General features: G+C 51.5%; 2 protein-coding genes across 9 annotated transcripts in view; one reads left to right on the top strand and one right to left on the bottom strand.

Annotated features, from left to right (window-relative positions):
- The window catches only part of Dgkg (diacylglycerol kinase gamma), a 179,116-nt gene that overhangs the window by 67,352 nt on the left and 93,399 nt on the right, over window positions 1-18,365 (top strand). Inside the window, exons 8-17 of one of the 3 annotated variants that reach the window (XM_010624203.3) lie at window positions 1,096-1,170; window positions 1,521-1,643; window positions 4,255-4,372; window positions 5,682-5,770; window positions 8,583-8,699; window positions 9,642-9,734; window positions 11,039-11,101; window positions 13,220-13,299; window positions 14,267-14,341; window positions 16,331-16,416. In XM_010624203.3, the coding sequence (XP_010622505.1) occupies window positions 1,096-1,170; window positions 1,521-1,643; window positions 4,255-4,372; window positions 5,682-5,770; window positions 8,583-8,699; window positions 9,642-9,734; window positions 11,039-11,101; window positions 13,220-13,299; window positions 14,267-14,341; window positions 16,331-16,416 (919 nt within the window). The remainder of the gene's footprint in view (window positions 1-1,095; window positions 1,171-1,520; window positions 1,644-4,254; window positions 4,373-5,681; window positions 5,771-8,582; window positions 8,700-9,641; window positions 9,735-11,038; window positions 11,102-13,219; window positions 13,300-14,266; window positions 14,342-16,330; window positions 16,417-18,365) is intronic. The other 2 variants (XM_033762586.1, XM_033762585.1) reach the window with 2 other exon arrangements.
- LOC104862312 overlaps window positions 13,272-18,365 on the bottom strand; it is a 7,265-nt gene continuing 2,171 nt past the window's right edge. For 2 of the 6 annotated variants that reach the window (XR_004516844.1, XR_004516841.1), the window contains exons 2-5: window positions 17,776-18,319; window positions 15,771-16,510; window positions 15,125-15,256; window positions 13,272-14,929 (exon numbers count right to left, since the gene is read on the bottom strand). Coding sequence is in view for 1 of the 6 variants with exons in the window: in XM_010624201.2 (XP_010622503.1) it covers window positions 18,092-18,319 (228 nt within the window). In the remaining 5 variants the exon portion in view is untranslated. Of the gene's footprint in view, window positions 14,930-15,124; window positions 15,257-15,770; window positions 16,511-16,836; window positions 17,236-17,415; window positions 18,320-18,365 lie in introns of those variants that run through there. The other 4 variants (XR_004516843.1, XR_004516842.1, XR_004516845.1 and 1 more) reach the window with 4 other exon arrangements.

The raw sequence follows: 18,365 nt of genomic DNA on the forward strand, positions 1-18,365 counted from the left end.
CCACTCTACTTCCCTTTACACCACCCATGCCTGAGTCTAATCCTCGGCACCTGCGTCCCATTCCTCTGAATCTTGGGCCCACGTGAATCCACAATCTCTTTTCACTGAAACTTCAGCCACACCCTGACTTCACTTTTCTGCCCACTTCCCACTTCCTCATCTTGCTACCTTCCTAACGCATGCTATAGTTTGGGTATGGATCATTATTTTAAGTGCAATTCCATTTTGTAAGACCCTCTTGGGTTTTAGCTTGCTTGTTTTGATCCAGCTTTCTTCCTGTTGAAAGTGATACTTTTCGAACTTGCTTCAGCTCGTCCACCTATCCATCCAGAGAAATTTTAGGTAGTGCCCACATGCAAGATGCTAACTTTGACTCCAAATATTCCCTGGTCTGATATGTTCAGCTTTCCGTGCACTCTCTCAGTAACACCCAATAAATCTATGAGATTTTAGGTAGTGCCTGACCTTGATAAGGAAAGGCTCACTCATCAGGCAAATGTATCCCTTATATATTTCCTATTTCCTATTCATAGAGTCCTGGATTCAGGGCTGGGTCATGGTACAGAAAGAAGAGGAGTTTCCAAAAGTAAGCAAAAGCATCATGCCTGAGCTAGGACTGACACAGTAATCCAGTGAAACTGACCTCTGAGAGACGCAGATGGAGCTGGAGTTGCTAAAGCTGTTGGGGTGAGAAAGCGTAAGAGAAGGGAGGAAAGACCACCTTAGCTTATAACTATCTGTGGTATGATGACAAAGGAGAAGAGAGGAGGACACTCTATGCTTTCCAAGCTAAAGACAGAACACAGCAAAGGAAGCTGGGTCGGGTGAGACCAGAGGAGCCCTCCGTTCAGTGAGCTTTCTGAGCACACAGGCTCACCCATGCTCTGTGCTTCCTGTGAACATCTGCTGTCCACCGGTGTCCTGGCCAAGGCAGAAGCAAGTAGTGAGACGCTTGTGAAATGCCAGTGTACTGCACCCATTTCTTCCGTGCTCTGCCCTGCACACCTTCTGGCCAGATTTGATTTGGGGCTGTGCTGTTGCTGGCGCATACCTTGGGCTGTCTCCACTTGACGTCTCCCCTCTTGCTATCTTCAGGAGATGGATCGCATTGTCAACCAGATGCTGCACATTGCCCAGTACCTGGAGTGGGATCCCACTGAGCTGAGACCTGTGAGTTTCCCTAAGCGAGGGGTGGCTGCTGGTGTGCACTGCGCAGGGGCTCCCGGACCCACCTCTCACGTGCAGCTTCTCCAGGGACCCCACACACAACAGTAATTGCATGTTGGGGCTCCGATATATCAGGCATTATATTAGATATTTTATATGTGTTTTCTATAATACTTATTACAGTGTTGCAAAGTCATTTCCGTTTTGGGTCTCTCACTGTTCTGCTCATTCTAAATAAGAGGGCAAGGGGGAAAGCAAAAAATTGAACAATGTAGGGTTAAAGATTAAGCAGAGGCTAGAAGGGAGGTACAAAAGTCAAGGATGAAAACAGACAATTGCTCTTCAATTCACAGATACTGAAGGAGATGCTGCAAGGGATGGACTACGACCGGGACGGCTTTGTGTCTCTGCAGGAATGGGTCCATGGAGGAATGACCACCATTCCGCTGCTGGTCCTCCTGGGGATGGACGAAACCGTAAGTCAAGAAACCTTGGAGGGTGTTCGACCTGCTTCTGAAGAACTCATGGGGTTAGGATATCCCACTCTTGAGAATAAAGATCTGACAGAAAAACCTAGGTGGATGTTAGATCTGCCACTCGTGGTTGGGTGTGACTTGACTGGTAGAAAATGGTAGAAGACAGAACTTGTAGCAGGGAGAAAACCTAAATGAAGGCAAGTCTAGGGAAATCTCCCAGTTAGATGAGAGTAGGCGATATGGATAAAGGCTTAAGGTGAAATCAGAGGTTAATGCCTGTGTCTGATCCAGCCAATTACTGGATTTTCTGCTTCCTTACCAAGTGAACCAATTTCTATATATGAGATAGGAAGATTCCAATGAGGAAAAGCACAAATGGTGACATTACGCCTTCATCAGGAGAGTCACAGTGGTCACGTGACAGCACCTCTTTGAGAGAAAAAACAAAACAGGAAGTAAGAGTTGGGTTAACCTCTAGCTGACTCTTACAGTCCACATCTCCATCCAGCAGTTCTTCGAGTCAGGACTAAAGCGGAACCCTCATTCCCCAAACTCACAGTCTAAGAATCCTACAGTCATCTCATAGCACGGCCAGCTCTTCCCAAGTGCTAAGTGGAAATCAGAGCTAGCACAACTCCCTTCTCAGTCATTAGAACTTCCCTGGAAAGTCCTAGCTGGAGGTGTCCCTTGCGGTCCCCGAGTCTGTCCTCCGTATTCTGCAGAGGCCCAGGGAGATCAAGCACTTGCTCAAGGGCACACACCAGATCAACAGCAGAGGCCATTTGCCACATTTGATAGCCCTGCTCCCCTCTTTTAGTTTGAGAACCCACAAGAGCTGGTTGCGCAGACAAGTAAGAGAGACTTCTACGGCCAACACTCTCTCGAGATTCCAAAACAGCAGCGCCTGTGAAAAACAACTATAAATTACATCAGAAAAGTGGAAAACAAAAATAAATGTAAATTTAGCTTTTACTACTCAAATATGTTATGCATCTATTTTTAAATAGGTATGAACAAATTTTTAGCATACAATATTTTGGGGTTTCAGAGAAAGCCTCCATCCATATGCTACTGCTTGTTTGGCTTTTTCAAAACCCACAGGTGACCGCTGAGAAATCAGTGGCTCCCTAAATGGGGTCTATGCAAAGCAATCTTTCTGGGGAAATTGCAGCAGGCGCATGAGACCTGGATGCGCCTAAGGAAGGTCCCTCCTACGCTGCAGCCTCCACTGTGTAGAAATGAAAGAGCCACATGATGGCGCTATAACCCAAGCAGAAATTAGCTGACAACTGATAGAAGTATCTTCCGTTAAAATGAGAGCCCTTTGAGCTGCATGAAGAAACCGTGCTGTTCATAAAGGAAGCCCCTGCACTGAAAGGAGGGGCTTTGGCCCTACACAGTCCCCAGGGTGCCCACGGGTCTGTCACTTACACTCCATGTGAGCTGGGACTAGTTATATAACTTCTCTGCGTCTCACCTGTAGACTAGAAATTAATCTTTCTCCTTCCTTGCAAATATACACTGTAGTTATTTTTGTGTTCCCCAGCATCTGGTATGAAACAGGAGTTTAATAAAAGTTTTCATTCACCACTGGCCTGGAAGTGAACAAGGGAATGCATTTACATTATTTCATTTAATTCTTACCCCCCCAAAAAAATCCCTGGAGGTAGATGTTTGCCAAATCATTCAATCCCTCAGTCTTTTGGTGACTCATTATCCATTTGTGAATCTATTCACTAAAGTGGAGACCCTCAGATAAAAGTGGAAGAAACAGGGCTTGGGGAGAAAAAAAAAAAAAGAGCTTCACTGGCCCTCAAAGAGGAGAAAGGCACTTAGGAAAGAACTTGGGCTCCTCCGGGGACCACAGCATGGTCACCAGAGCCATGCCAAAGGTGCCCCGGGGTGAGGACTGGGCTTGAGCCCCTTACTCTGACTCATTGCAAGCCATGGGTCCTCATCACCTTCTATCATAGTTGTCACTGCCCTTCCAACAAGCCTGAGCTTCACTCTTGTGCTGGAGCCCAAGAAAGGTGCAGGGATGGCACTGGCCTAGAGAGATGGCCCAAAGCCACAGCTTCAAGCCAGGCTGGACTTCCAGCATCTAGAAGGTGGGGGGCTGTGGAATAAATAAGTCACACATGTATAAATGCCAAATAGATTCTCTGGTGTGAAAAACTGTAATAGTACATAAGATCCTAATGATATAATTGACCATGTGAAATAGGAAGAAAGGGGATAAAGGAGCAGGGGAAATGGGAAGGGTAGGGGAAAGGAAATAAGGGAAAAGGGAGAAAATGAGAAAATGAAAAAGATGGAAATAAAGTGTTTGTAAATGGGGAGGGAGGAGGGGGTGAAGGGAGGGCAGGGACAAGGGGAAAAATGAGAACCAAGACCTGTCATGTAAAGGTACAAGACCCAATGATGAATGTAACTGTACTGTATAACTAGAATGTACCGATAAACTCAGAGAGAAGTAAAATAAAATAAAAAGTAACTTGCTTTCCAAATATGAATTGAGCATCTGTCTTAGGAAGGAAACAGAAAGGGCAGATGGTGGCTGCTCCTAGCTGGGGATGACCTCCCCGGGTCTCACTTCCTGTGACCCCTGCAGGGCTGCACCGGGGACGGGAGGCACGCCTGGACCCTGAAGCACTTTAAGAAGCCGACCTACTGCAACTTCTGCCACATCATGCTGATGGGGGTTCGGAAGCAAGGCCTGTGCTGCACATGTGAGTGAGCTTCCTTCCAGCCCCTCCGCTAGGCTCCGTGTTGCCCTCGCGTGTGGCTGGCCAAGCCACGCCAGGAGAGGCCAGCTGTTCTGGGTCTCAGCTGGGGGAAGAAGGCAAGGCCTTTGTGTGCGGTGTTGACTCTGCTGAGTCAAATGGACCAAACATGAACTTTCGTTGGAGTTGGGGCCCAATGACCTTCTAGGAAAAAATGCTGAAAGCGTATGCATAATTAAAAATCATCTCCACGGTTCTGAGTTCAAGCCCCAGTACCCCCCAAAAAAATCATCTCCTACCAATTTTAGCTGGGGTTTCTAGTCCATGTTTGTTTCAGGTGTGTTTAGAGGCCCCTTCTTTTTAATCAATCAAGCAGCGTACTGCATTCTAGGTTCTGTGAATGTGACGGGAATTAAAATCATACATTTGTTTCATTTTATAATCTTACCTAGTAAAATCAAGGGGGGAAGGAGGGGGAAAAAATCATAAGTGGGGGATGGGAGATTTTGAAAAGAGAAAAGGACACTGAAAAGGCAAATAAGAGGAGATGGAGGAAATGAGGAGGAGTGATACAGGAAAGAAGAGCAGGTGGGGAGCAGGAAGAGAGGGAAAGGGGCTGCAGCAAGAAGGCTTCTCGGCGGCCAGAATGCGGGGCACACAGGAGCCTGGCAACCGCCTCATGGTACAGGAGCCCAGAGTCTGGAGAGCTGCTGTGCAGAGCCCCTTGCATGGCCCAGGTCCCCAACGTTCCTGTCACACGTGCCGTTCACCCAGTAGCAGTAACAACAGTGATAACTCTTGGAACATCGACACTGACCCAGGCTTCACACACATTTTTCCATGTAATGCTGCAAAATTCTTGAAAAGAGAGAGAGAGGTCCAATCAGGCCCATTTTACAGAACACACTGAGTTTCAGCAAGGTCACGCAATTCATCCAAGACCGTATGGACTGTTACAAATGGCAGAGCCAAAGACTGGGCCATGCCTGCTTGGAGACCCCTGGTCTTTCGGCCCCACCCCACCACCATCACTAAGCAGTGCTGCAATATTGGTGCAGCCAGCCCAGAGGACACCTCGTACTCTCCCATCTGTGGACAATTTCCTGCCCACAGAGGAACCAGTGCGAGGCACAGAAGCAGAATTGGAAGCCAAGGGCTCTGTTCAAGGAAAAATGGGAAGCAGTTGAATTTCCTGTAGTGAGGCCAGCTCCCTATGTCCCCTGTCCCTCCCCAGCCACCCAGCAGGAAGTACCGGCCTTGGCTAAGGTGGGAGGCTGGCTGGTGTCACACACAAGCATCTTTTTTTTCCTTTCAGACTGTAAATACACTGTCCACGAACGCTGTGTATCCAAAAACATCCCTGCGTGTGTCAAAACATGTTCAAAAGCCAAAAGGAGTGGCGAGGTTGGTGGCACCTATTGCCTTGTTCTACTGCATGCTGCATCCGGGACAACATGTCCATCACCATGGATTCCTAGGCAGGAAGGGGCTTGGGAGCTTTCTCCAGTCCCTTCTGTGCCTGGAGGACAACCCTTAAACCATCCCGTTCATCCATCCATCTGTTCGGCATCCCGACACCCGTCATGTGCCAGGCACTGTACCAGGGGTCCTCAGGTGATAAGAGATGGTCCCCGCTGCCCAAACGCTCTGCCGTCTTCAGGGAGACACAGGTCCGTGAGCAGAGCTCAAAGTAGTGAGATGCCTGCTGTCGTGATAGGGCTGTACAGAACTGAGTTGAGGCACCGTGGAGAAACCACAGCAAGTTTCACAAAGAAGGTGGCGTTTGAGTTGTACCTTGAGCCACATCAGAAGGATTTCATGTGGCAACAAGGAGGACAAGGCACTCCGGGTAGAAGGTTCCCCGGGCTGTAAAGGCATGGAGATTTATCTCGTTCCAGGGTCCGTACTTACTTTGATATGGCTGGGACAAAGGATGCTTAAAGGAAAGAGGCAGGAGATGTGCTCAGAACGCAGTGAGTGACCTGGAGACATCTCACGAGGTCAGTGGAGAAACTGGAAAGGAGTTTCCTGAGCACACGTGGGACTCACCGGAGAGCTTCTGAACAGGAGAGATGATCTGTCTGCAAATTAGGCAAATTGATCTGAGCATGGAGTAGGACAAAAATAGAGGGAGAGAAATTCCACCAGTATTTAAAGCAGAAGGTGGTGCCACCCTGAGGGCCCACCTGAACTGGGTCTGTCCTCACCCACTGTAGTGTGATCGTAACTGGGTTTCTGCTGAGCGCCTCCTGAGCCAGCCTGAGAACCCCAGGCTCAGGCAGGAGGTGAAGGGAGAGCTTGAGAAGTAATCTGGAGACACCAGCAGCACTGGTGATACGGATGCTGAGGATGAAGGAGGAAAGAGGTAGAGAACGGCCCCCAGGTTCTATCCTGGCCATTCAGTGGTGCCATTCGCAGGTGTAGAAATAGCCGTCCTTAAAATGAGGGGACTGGCACTCTGCATTATTGCTGCACAGGGAAGATTCCATCAAGGAGTCTGAGTCAGCAGGTGAGAGGTACCAGCCCTGCCACCCTGTGGGAAGCCTCCCGAGAAAGAGGGACCCCTGAGGACTCGCGTGCATGCCCCACGGACCCCGCATGGCCTGTTGTCGACTCCACCTGCGCCGCCCCGCCCACACCCCTTCCATGCCCATGCCTTCCACCAGCACACGCAGTGCACCTCCTGGGCTCCCGTTCTGTGCCTGCACTCGGGCCGCCTGCACACAGAGCAGAGGGAGGGCACGGAGAGCTAGCAGGGCACGCTTAACTTTCTGAGCATAGAGACAAGCCGGGTCCCTCACCTTCCTGTCCCAGGGAAGCTGGAGAAAACAGTCCTGGGCTGGAGTCAGAAGACCCGGTCATGGGTCTTGGCCACTTGCAGTCTTGGAACCTAGGGCCAGTCCTTATCCTCCCGAAAGCCTCAGGTGTTTCCCTCCTCAAAAAGGTTATAATCATCATCTGAGGCCAAATTCACCGTGACCACGTAGATGTCAAATGAGTCCTCTGTGCCCTCAGTGGCTTGTGGCAGAAGGCAAATGGGACACGTCTTTTGAAGCAATTATTTTTACAAAAAAACTTCCCCAGGTGGGAGACGTCTCACAACTTAATTGCTAAGTAATTTAAAACATTTCTTCATAGGTACCGCAAGCACAGATAGTGTTATGCAAATCATTTCATGTTTTTATAAATTGTGCCTCCTCCTACAAGGGGTCCACAGCCACTTCCTGCTGCCATTCAGGTACTTTGGTAGAAATTTTTAAAAAGGTCTCCTGAGTTGCAGGGGCGGGGAACTGAGAGCAGTGGCTCCCAGCAGAGGTCTCCAGGCTCCTGCCAGCAACCCTCACATGGAGGGTACACAGCCTGCTTCCTGAGTTCCTGAACTGGTGGCATTTCCTGGCCAGGGAGTTGATACAACCAGCTCTCCAGAATGCAAGTGTGAAAGGTGTCCACAGGCCCCTCACTGAGTTCTTCGGACTTTTGTCTAACCTCCTCCAACAGTGCTTCTGAACCTTGGCCGTGCATCTGAAGCGCGCCTGTGGTGCCATCCCCTGGCCGCCACTGGTGCCACCTGCAGGGACTCTAATTGCTCCGGAGTGTGGGGTGGGCACTAGAACATCTAGAAAATCCCTGGGGGGTTTACTGGACAGCGAAGGCTGAGGAGAGGGACTGGAGTTGCCCAACAGTGCCTCCAAGCGTGGGGGCTGCTCCAGGGAGAGCTGCGCCCAAGTGTGTTGCTGCATTGCTGCCTCCCAGCCACCCCGGACAGGGCACTTTGCATGCTAACTTCCACACAGCAGGGATCCAAGACTCAGAGAGGCCCGGGAACTGGCCAGAGGTCACCCAGCTGGGAAGTATAAGATCAGTGACCCCAGCCAAGTCTGTCTGCAGCCCAAGCCCTCCCTGCCCCACTCATTGAGCTGACTTCCAGAAGCACCCATCACTCCACAGGGAGTTCTGCAAGGACAGGCAGCTGGACGGCCAGAGGAGGTGCTGCTCAGTGGCTTGTCTGCTAGGGGGAACAGCGGTTCAGAATTCAAGCAAAGAGGCTCTGAACCCACCTTGATTATCACTCCACTGGTTAGGCAGAGAGGACACTAAGTAGGGTACCACCCACTCTGGCCCTCCCGCTCCGGGCTCCTGCCAGACCTTTTGTAGCCCAGGGCCGGAGGGCTTGGTTCTGCTGCCTTCCCTGGTATCCTCCGCTTCCCTCCCGCAGGTGATGCAGCACGCGTGGGTGGAAGGGAACTCCTCCGTCAAGTGTGACCGGTGCCACAAAAGTATCAAGTGCTACCAGAGTGTCACCGCGCGGCACTGCGTGTGGTGCCGGATGACGGTGGGTTGGTGCCCAGGGCAGCCCTGCATCTTCCTGGTGTGGGTTTTTGCGCAAGCTGCAGCTCAGGAGCAGTGGACATCCTGCCAGAGAGCGAGAGCAGAGCCAGGGGAGCAAGGCTGGGAGGTCCCCATCTAACAGTGCACCAGAGAGAGACCCGCCCCAGAGCAGGGCAGGGACACTTCTGTGACACTACCAAGAACACTGTCTGGCCAGGCGGCTGAGAACGGCAGGCTGAACCATGATTGTCTTTGTCTGGGCGTCCTCTGGGGCCAGGGGCACTGACAGAGCAGTGGAGGGATAGGCTCTGGAGCGCCTGCTCTTTAAGACACTGGAGGGATAGGCACCTGCCCTGAGGTCGCACTGTCTATAGCCCCCACCCTCACTGCCTGGCCAGAGCCCTGGGCCTGCTGCCATCAGCCACAGCATAGGAGTCCACAGCACTCGGGATAGCTGCCAATAAGCTGCCCTGCCTGCCTGCCAAAGCCAATTTAAGGCCCCGTCTTGTCCCAGGCCAGGTATCAGCCTCAGAAAAGACTGTAGAGCTCTCCAAATGCACAGGCTGGGTCTCGGAGTCTGGCTGCGGCTGCCTTGAGTTCGCTCCCTCCTGACAGACATCCGAGGAGGGAGCTCTGAGACCAACATGGGGTGCCACACCGAAGGGCCACCGGCCTGCTCGTGACCACTCGGCTCCCGTAGCCAAGGGCAGCTCTTGGTCTCCTTTGTTGGCCCGCAGCAGATGGGGCACCCTAGCAATGCACATGCACACACACACACACACACACACACACACACACACACACACTCGGCAGTCCTGCGAGAGCCAGCGGTGCCTCAGGATTTGGGGGGCATAGACAGCTGGCCTCCCCAGCAAACCTCTGGACCCTAATGCCTGAGGCTTCCTGGATCACCTCTGCTCATTCGCACCTCCATTTCCTCCTCTAGTTTCACCGCAAATGTGAATTATCCACCTTGTGCGATGGTGGGGAGCTCCGAGACCATATTCTGCTGCCCACCTCGATATGCCCCATCCCCCGGGTGAGTGTGCCTGCCCCCGCCCGGGCCCTGGCTTCTCTGGGTTCACAGTTTAGATGGCAGCAGTGTTTAGACCATCACATCCCTCCCAGGGCTTCCCCAACAGCTCATAGGGTTTGGTTTGAAAGAGGCTGCATCAGCCAGAGGTGACAAGACCCTGAGGCAGAGGTTCCAGCTTCTGGTTCCAAGTGACCCATCCAGGAAGCGCACTGGTTCAGAGCATCTGGCAGGCTGACCTCAGGCAGGACCTCCACAGCACCTCTGAGCGACTCGGTGACTCCAAGCCTCTCTCCCCACTACCAACCTACTGCAGTGTCTCGGCCCTAGTTGTAAACAAAAGAATCCAAATTTAACTCCTTTTATCCCCACCTGAAACGTTTCCTATCTCCTGCCTTGACTGCTCTTTCAAACAAGCACCTCTCTTCTCTTGCCATCTTATAAAAATATTGCCAAGTCCCACTGATTCTATTCTCCCAACCTCAACTAGCTACTTAATTCATCTCAAAAATCTAAGAAAAACCACACCTTTAAAAGCTATCTGCCAATATCTACCAAGAAGGAAATACACAATCTCCCTAACAGTAATAATACTATGTTGCAGTAGGAAAAAACAAACTATGCTTAGATGTGAAAGCAGAGAATCACAAAGATATAAGATATAACACTAAACAAAGAAGGTGGGCTTTTTTAAAAGGGATACTCTGATTCCAGCTGTATAAAATTAAAAAGGTCAAGCAAAACCAGTGCGGTATGCACATGAGTGTGCATTGAAGAGGCAGCTGAATACATGCACAAAAATGCACCCAAAGGTACAATTTAGATTGAAGCATTTTATCGGCTGCTACATCAGCCTCCGTAAAATAAGTGCTGCACACTGGAGGAACACAATTAAGAACGACCAATGTCGTATCATGAGATGAAGCAAGAAGAGGGGCCAAGTGTAAGGCCTCGTTCTCGCAATTCAAGCTTCCCGATCAGCAAAGCAGATTTCTGCCCATTTCAGTACCATCCCACAATGTCCCTTGCCCACGTCTGGAGGTTAAAGTCACCACGAGGGGTGACAGAGCCGGAGGAGTCCTGCAGAAATGCACAGCAGGCACACTCTGTTTTTGAGACCCAAAATCTCGCTTTGAAAACCTCCTCCCACTCTGCCAGCCTTCTAATCTCTCCTGATATTAGCCATTTGGTTTTATCTGAGCCTTTCCCACATGTCAGACTTTTGTTTTGTTTGGGTTTGGGTTTTGGGTCGTGTGTCTTTGTTTTGTTTTTTCCTCCAAAAGACGGTTGTCTTTCCTCTCTCCTCACAGGACAGGCAAGGTGGGAGGTCCGACAGCAGCAGCACTACAGCCAAGGGTGACCTTGTAATGCAGGTACCTCACGAGCCCGTGGTCCGGGCGCTCATCCGGAGGGGGTCCAAGGCTGCGGAGAGAGGATGGGGTTTGGGTTCAAAAGAAATGTGTCTCAACATGTGCTTTCTCATCTGATCGATTCTGTCACACAGGAGGACACTTTATTCCCGGCCTCTGGAGTTACCTTTGACTGCCACACTGTAGGCAAGTGGTGAGAAGGGAGGTTGGCTGATCCCACTGCTGGTCAATTGGCTTTGTCACCTCGTTAGGAGCAAGTTACATAAAACTTCGATATGCAAACCTCCCAAACAATAACAAAAGTGTGGCCTAAGAGTAAACGATTGGTTTCCCAAGACTGCCGCGCTGGCTCTAGAATCTAGTGTGTCAAGACAGAGCTAACCAGATCTGAAAAGTTCTTCATCCTTAAGTGTGAATTTAAGTTCCAGGAAGGGCAGCCTGGTGAGGTACAGAGTTCTAGAAAAGGAGGCAGGAAACCCAGCCTCCTCCTCTTCCTTAGAGCCTTGGTCTCCTTGTTTGGAAAAAGGGCACAGGGATCCTGTACCCTGCCCGCCTCCCAGAGTAGCTTTGGGATTAACTGAGAGCTCGCAGATTGGTGTGTTTTGGTGAAAATTAAACATAAGACATAATGATGGGGGGGCGTGAATAGGTGAGAAAGTGCTGAACATCTACAGGGACAGCGAGTGAAATGGAACACGCACTCACACTCACACACACCAACGCAGGAGCACCAGTTGTTTACATCAGGCATTCTTTGGGTTTGAGATCTGGTAAGGCGGGCAACAGATGCTGCTTATGGACCAGACTCGCATCTGTCCCGCTTTTATTCAGCTGAATCCACAGGTTTTTACTGAGTGCCCACTCCTGGCTCTTATGTAGGAGAGCTAGAGCCATGCACACCCTCGCCCTGCGCCTGCTACATTTAAAATCCGGTCAATGCCTTGAGATGTCATCTGAGCAATTAAAAACAAGACAAAAACAAACACATTTGAGCAACCAAAGACACTCCCGAAGATGCTATCAGTTCCAAGCCCATGTGTTTTAGTGGCACAGATCCAGGGGAACTTCATAGAGGAGATGGCACCCAAATGGGGCCCTGAAGAGGAGAAGTTGTTTTGAGTTTTTCTTTTGTTTCTGTTTTTGTTTTTTCGAAGAGGTTACATCGAAAAAAGTGAGCGTGTCAGGAAAGAAGAGGAGACCAGTGCGAGCAGACACACGGGAGGGAATTCAGGAACACAGTCACTGGAGCGTACGAAGTCAGCAGAGGGTTAGGAGGAGGTGACCGCAGTAGGACCGGGCTAGACTGAGTGGGCCTGGGCACCAGAGGTCCAGACTTTCTCCTCTGTTCAGTGAGGTATCATTAAAGTGGCAGCGGCAGCCCTGAGAGGTCACCACACTCAAGGAGGCAGCAGACAGGGCTTCCCTGGGGCAAAGAGCCCCAGAGGCAGAGACTCCGAAAGGAACTTTGCAGGCCAGGGCTCGGCAGGCCAGGATCTTCCCTGGATGCGTGGCTGAATACACTCAGGCCCCCAGGAGAGAGGATGTGTCTCAAGGGAAGGGAAGAGGAGTCAGATCGGGACAGGTTCACTCGGCCCTGTGGCTCAGCCATCCAGCTGCAGGGCACCCGCGAGGCAGGGAGAAGTGTGGGGCCCGGAACTCAGGAGGAAAATTGGGTCTGGAAATACGGATGTGGAAGAGGCGAGGGCGGAAGTGACTTTTCGCTCCATGAACGTAAACGTATTCGTGTGTATGACCACACGGCCCTAACTTCTAAGAGTGTATTAAGTTGTGTCCCTCACACAATTTGACCTTGTGCTGCGGGCACCATGCCACACCCTTGTTGAATGATTTGAAGCTACAGTGCCATTGCCCCATCTCTGACCCCAGCCTCCAACCCTCATTGCCGTGAACACTCTGTAAAGGCCACTTGAGCTGGAAACACTCAGCTGCTTTGCCCCTCGAAAAACTCAGCCAGCGGACCAAGACCCACCTCCCTGATCGCCTCTCCTCCATGCCTGGGCCTGCTTTCATCCACCTCTCTGGTTCTGTCTCGGCGTCGTCTCTCTGAGCTCCCTCTCACTGAACAAAGCAGAACTCATTTCTTTCTCTTTTCCCTTTAAGTATAAGATCATCCCCACCCCGGGGACCCACCCGCTGCTGGTCTTGGTGAACCCGAAGAGCGGAGGGAGACAAGGAGAAAGGTATGTTCTCTTCCTTTACACAGCAGAGGGACCCAGACCCCTCGTACCCCTGGACCACAGAGAGTGAACTCTGTAACTATGGAGATGGAGACCCGGGCTCCCATCCTAGCACCACCCAGCCCAAGTAGCTTAATGACCTCGTGCCTCCATTTCTTTCTTTGTAAAATGAGATAATGTTTCTGCTCATTTTATTTTAAGAATTAGAATTAGCCCAGGGACTGTCACATGAGCCACTGCCAAGGCTCCGGGGGACTTCCGAGAAGCTGGTTCCTTCTTAGCCTCCAATGCCTTGGTTTAAGAGGCGTGATGGTACTCACTGCTTGGGACCTCCTGGCCCGTCCCCAATCCCAAGCAGGTGGAACACCCACCTCATCCGTGAAGAAGCTATAGAGACCACTAAGCAGAGTGAGGAGAGAGGGACAAAAGGGCCAAAGCAATCCTGCCTCCCAAGTCTGTCCCAGAGTAACAAGCCGATGACACATTTGCTCATCTAAAATCCTGCCTTTAAAACAAAGAAGAAATAAGGATAAAGTAAGAACTACCTGAGTCCAGGGGGCAGGACACCCCTCCTGCGCTGGAGCCCAGAGGCGGCCGTTGCTTCTCAGCCCCAGGCCTGCCTCCCCTGCATTCGCCCTAGGAGCTGGGATGCAGGGTCCTCTCCGCAGTTCTCCGAAGCCTTGGGACAGTGCACGAGAGGCAGGATCCCATGGCACAGACCACAATGGCGTTGGGCACCAGGTGTCTGTGCAAGAAGCGCCTGTCCTCTGGGCTTCTCTACCCCGTCCCCTGCAGGGATGTGGCTTCTAGGGTGGGGGCCACAGTCTTAGATGAGCAGGGGCTGAGGATATCAGAATCTGCGTACAGGTCTCCTCTCTCGGTTTCACGAATGCACTGTCCCAGCGCTGGGGAAATGCGGAAAAGTGTTTGCCCTCATGTGACTTCACTTTCCCTTCCTTTCTGCCCATAGAATTCTTCGGAAATTCCACTACCTGCTCAACCCCAAACAGGTTTTCAACTTGGACAATGGGGGACCTACTCCAGGGTATGATCCTCCTCCTCCTCCTCCCTCTCCTCTTTAGTCTCTGAAGAGAGTCTCATCTCTGGACTCATTTCCCCAGCCATCTGACACCCTTGCTCTCCTCTGTCTCACATCCCACGCTGACTCCTTCTGGAGATGCTGGGGAACACATCCTCACAGCTGATTGAGGAGTGGCCCCTGTACCTTGTCCACTCAAAAACTTGTTGATTTTGTGAGAAGGGAAAACTGCATATACTATGTATTTGATTGTGGGGGGCTGGTGACTTATTTGGTCTTCTTGGCAAAGCTGTGTGAGCTGCTGTCTTCATGGTCCCTCAGAGGAGAGAGCGTCCCTGTAATGCGACGTCCCTCCAGCAAAGGTGGGAGGCGCGGAAGACTAGGTTGGCGGAGTCTGCTGTAGCGCCATCTGCTGGTCAGTCTCGGCCTGTGCTCTCCCCGCGTGTGGACGAAATTTAATCCCCTCTTAAGGGTCGTTTGTCTTCTGGATTCCCCAGGGGCCGGTTTAGTAAGAATTCTAAAAACAGAATCTGTCCTCCTCGTCTTCAGCTGTCTGACACAATTCTGCTATTTATAGCAGTGGCATTACAAACCCTGTTACAAAGAGAAAGATAGGTGAATACCAGTACTCCTGCCATGATTTACCTGTAAGATGAACCTCACAACAGGGCCCACCTAGTCTGCTGCGGTTGCTGTCATGGTCCCCGTGACTGCCAATTACTGCTGGATAGCACAGCCTTGTGCCCAAGCAGCAGCCCACAAACGCCTGGAGGCTATTTCTGTACTTACACGCAGTCCTCTAGTTCAGCTTTATCCTAAATTGTCATTACTGTGTCTGACAAACTGGTCCTGGCTTCCGGGGCGGGTGGATCCTGAGTGTCTCTGATGTGCTTGTCCGTCTGTGATCAGACAGGGAGTTCACTGTCAGAGAAGTGGAAAAGAGGGAAGTGAATCTGATTTGCCTACACAGGCATCAGGTGGCGACTCAGGGAGCCCTGGGGGTCTTCTCAGGCCACCAGCCTGGGCACAGGGGCGGCCTCAACCTTCAGCTTCCCCAGTCCACCCCCAAGGGCACCACAGGGCAGTTAGTTCTAAAGCAGGGATTCTTCACCTTTGTGTGCCACAGACCCCTTTGGTGACCTGACAGATAACTGGGGAAATGAATTAGGTTTAGAAATAGTTATCAAGGGGCCGGGGATTTCGCTCAGTGGTTCCACCACCTGCCTCACAAGGGAAAGGTCCTGAGTTTGATCCCCAATGCCAAAAAGAAAAAAGCTATCAAAACATTTAAAAACAAATTTGCAATATGGAAATGTACATACTTTACCAACACATTATTTAGCAATATTCATAGTCTAATAACTACTGTGAAATCAAAAGTGATGAACAAAAAAGGGAGAACTCAATGCATGCCACAAGTGTCATAAAACATTACCTGTGATTTTAACTGCTGAGGAAGTCACAGGACGGTTCATAGCTCTGTGATTTGTTGCCCACACTCAGAGTGTGAAGGAAATCCTAGACTTCAGCAGATGCTTAAGGAACACATGAATGTAATTTTTCTCCCTTGAGTTCATGGCCCTCTGAATTCTACGCACAAGTCCCCTGGAAGTTGATGGCACCCAGGTAGAGAGCCCAGTCCAAAGGGCTCCGGCTCCTGGGGGCAGCAGGATGCAGGCCCCACTTAGCTCTGTGCCCACAGAAGAGTGAAGTGAGGACCCAGCTACTTCCGTGAATCCTGTGCACAGGAGAAGTGGCACAGACAGCAGTCAGGAGAACCTGAAGGGGGTCAAAGACAGGGTTGGCTTCCTGGGACTTTTCTCACACTCTGTGGCACACATAGTGACTTCTGGATTCAGAACATTAAGTGACCTTCTCAACTCCCCAAAGAGTCAAGGTCTTACCCCCTGGGGAGCAGGGAGACTGACTCAGCGTGCATCTGATGTCAGCCACGGCCCAGTAACGAGGCCACGGTGGCCTTCCTTCTCTTTGCAGCCTGAACTTTTTCCGTGATACTCCAGACTTCCGGGTGCTGGCCTGCGGAGGAGATGGCACGGTCGGCTGGATTCTGGATTGCATTGGTAAGAAGGAGCGGGCAGGTTTCATGAGTACATTTGAAGTCAGCAGACGGCAATTAGAGAGAAACAGAGTCATATCCTGGTATCTGCCTTTGGACTAAACAGTTGATTTAAATGGGAAAAAAAAATCAAGTAAGACAACAGAAAGTTCCTGGTAGATACAGAAATAGCAGTTTGGTTGCAAGCTTTGCCTCTATTGTGGCCAGAGCTGGAATGGCAGCAGAGCCAGCAGATGTGAGGGAGTGGAAGGTCAGGAGTGGGGCACAGGAAGGTTCAGTGCTGAGAAGCAGCTGAAAACTAAGCACAGATGCATGGCCAGGGCAAACTGCCCGGAGATGAACACCGGGAGCAGGGTCCGAAGAACACATCTGTACAATACGAAGTGGCACAAAGAAAGGCCAGGCTGGCCTGCATCCCGCATACCTGGATCGAAAGGGCAGCGAGGGGAACCTGCATCCAGAGTTGCCGCCCGGCCCAGATCCACTGGCCCAAGGGCACTTGGCACCCAGAAAGTGGGGGCTGGCAGAGAAAGCTTGCGATCTGTGGTCTCAAAATCTACAGACCTAGGGAAATGCTGTGCAACTGAGGACTAGAAAGGAGCACTGGGGAGGGGAGTCACCGAAGCGAGGAGCGGCCTAGAGCCATGAGCCTGGGCTGCGTCCCAGGCTCCTCACTCGCTCCACGGAGGCGGCTGTGCATCCATCTGTGCCAACCCCCTCGGGCCCTGGGGCTGCGGCAGTGAGCACGCAGGGGAGGCCCTGCCCTAGAGGAGCTCCTGTCACACGAGAGCAGGGCAAGGAGAGGAGGAGGGAGGGAAGGAGGGAGGGAGGGAAGGAGGAAGAAGAGAAAAGAAAGGAAATAAGGAGGGAAGAGAGGGGAGGGGGAGGAAGGAAAGAAGGGAAGGCAGAAGGACGAGTGAAGGAAGGCAGGAAAAAGAGAGGAAGGAAGAAAGAGAAAGAGAAAAAGGGATAAAGGAAGGAAAGGGGAGAAAGAAAGAAAGAGGGAAGAGGGAAGGGAAAAAGAAAAACAAGAAAGAAAGAAGTAGAATGCCAGAGAATGATCTAAAAACTTGCAGGAAAGGGGCACAAGAAGCCTGGCATGGGGTTAAAATGGGCTGTAGTCTCAAACCCAGCAGTCAGAAAAGTCTTCAGAGGGAGGAGGAAAAAGTTGCTTGCATGGAGAATTGGAGGAGGGGTGAGCTGAAAGAAGAGCAGTCCAGGAAGGAGAAACCACAAGTGCAAAGGCCCTGAAGTAGGAGCAGGGTAGGGTAGCGAAGGCAGGTCAGTGTGGCCAGAGCAGAGTACATGCAGAAGGTATTATAGGGAATAAAGCAGAGGTAGTGAGGGTTCAGGTCATACTGACCTGTAGGACATTACGTGGATCGTGGTTTCTGTTCTGGGAGATCCCAAGATGTCAGCAGAGGAGGAGATGACAGACCAAGAGAGGAGCAGAAGCAGGAAAGCCAGCCAGATGCCCACTGTGGCCACACAGGGTACAGGTGATCAGGGCTGGGCCACAGCAGAAACCGTGGGTGGAGAGACTTCAGTGCCGGATACTGGATGTCTCTGAAGGTGGGGGGCAACACAACTTCTGAGAGCCCCCATGTGGAGACGAAAGGAGGAGAGAAGTCACTGGTGGGCCAGGACCAGACCCGGGTAGAGCGGACCTGCAGCGCGGGTCAGGAGGCACCTGACTCCGCTCCTCCACAGCGCTCGGTTTCCATGGACACAGCCCTGCCAGCAGCCACCCACACTGTCACCTCGCTGCCGAGCAGTGGGAGGAGGGCAGGGCCTGGGGAGCGAAGAGGAGGAGGCAGGGGCTGCGGTGTGGGCTCCATGCTCGGCCCCAGGCCCCTCTCTGTCACCAGGGAGAGAGCTGGCTGCGTGAGAAGTTCCCTGACGTTCATCTGCAGAGAACACATTTGACAGAGGCCTCTCAACGTGGGGGGTGGG

Source organism: Fukomys damarensis, unplaced genomic scaffold (genome assembly GCF_012274545.1).
Source record: "Fukomys damarensis isolate Sample0158 unplaced genomic scaffold, DMR_v1.0_HiC HiC_scaffold_12, whole genome shotgun sequence".
NCBI classification, from domain to species: domain Eukaryota; kingdom Metazoa; phylum Chordata; class Mammalia; order Rodentia; family Bathyergidae; genus Fukomys; species Fukomys damarensis.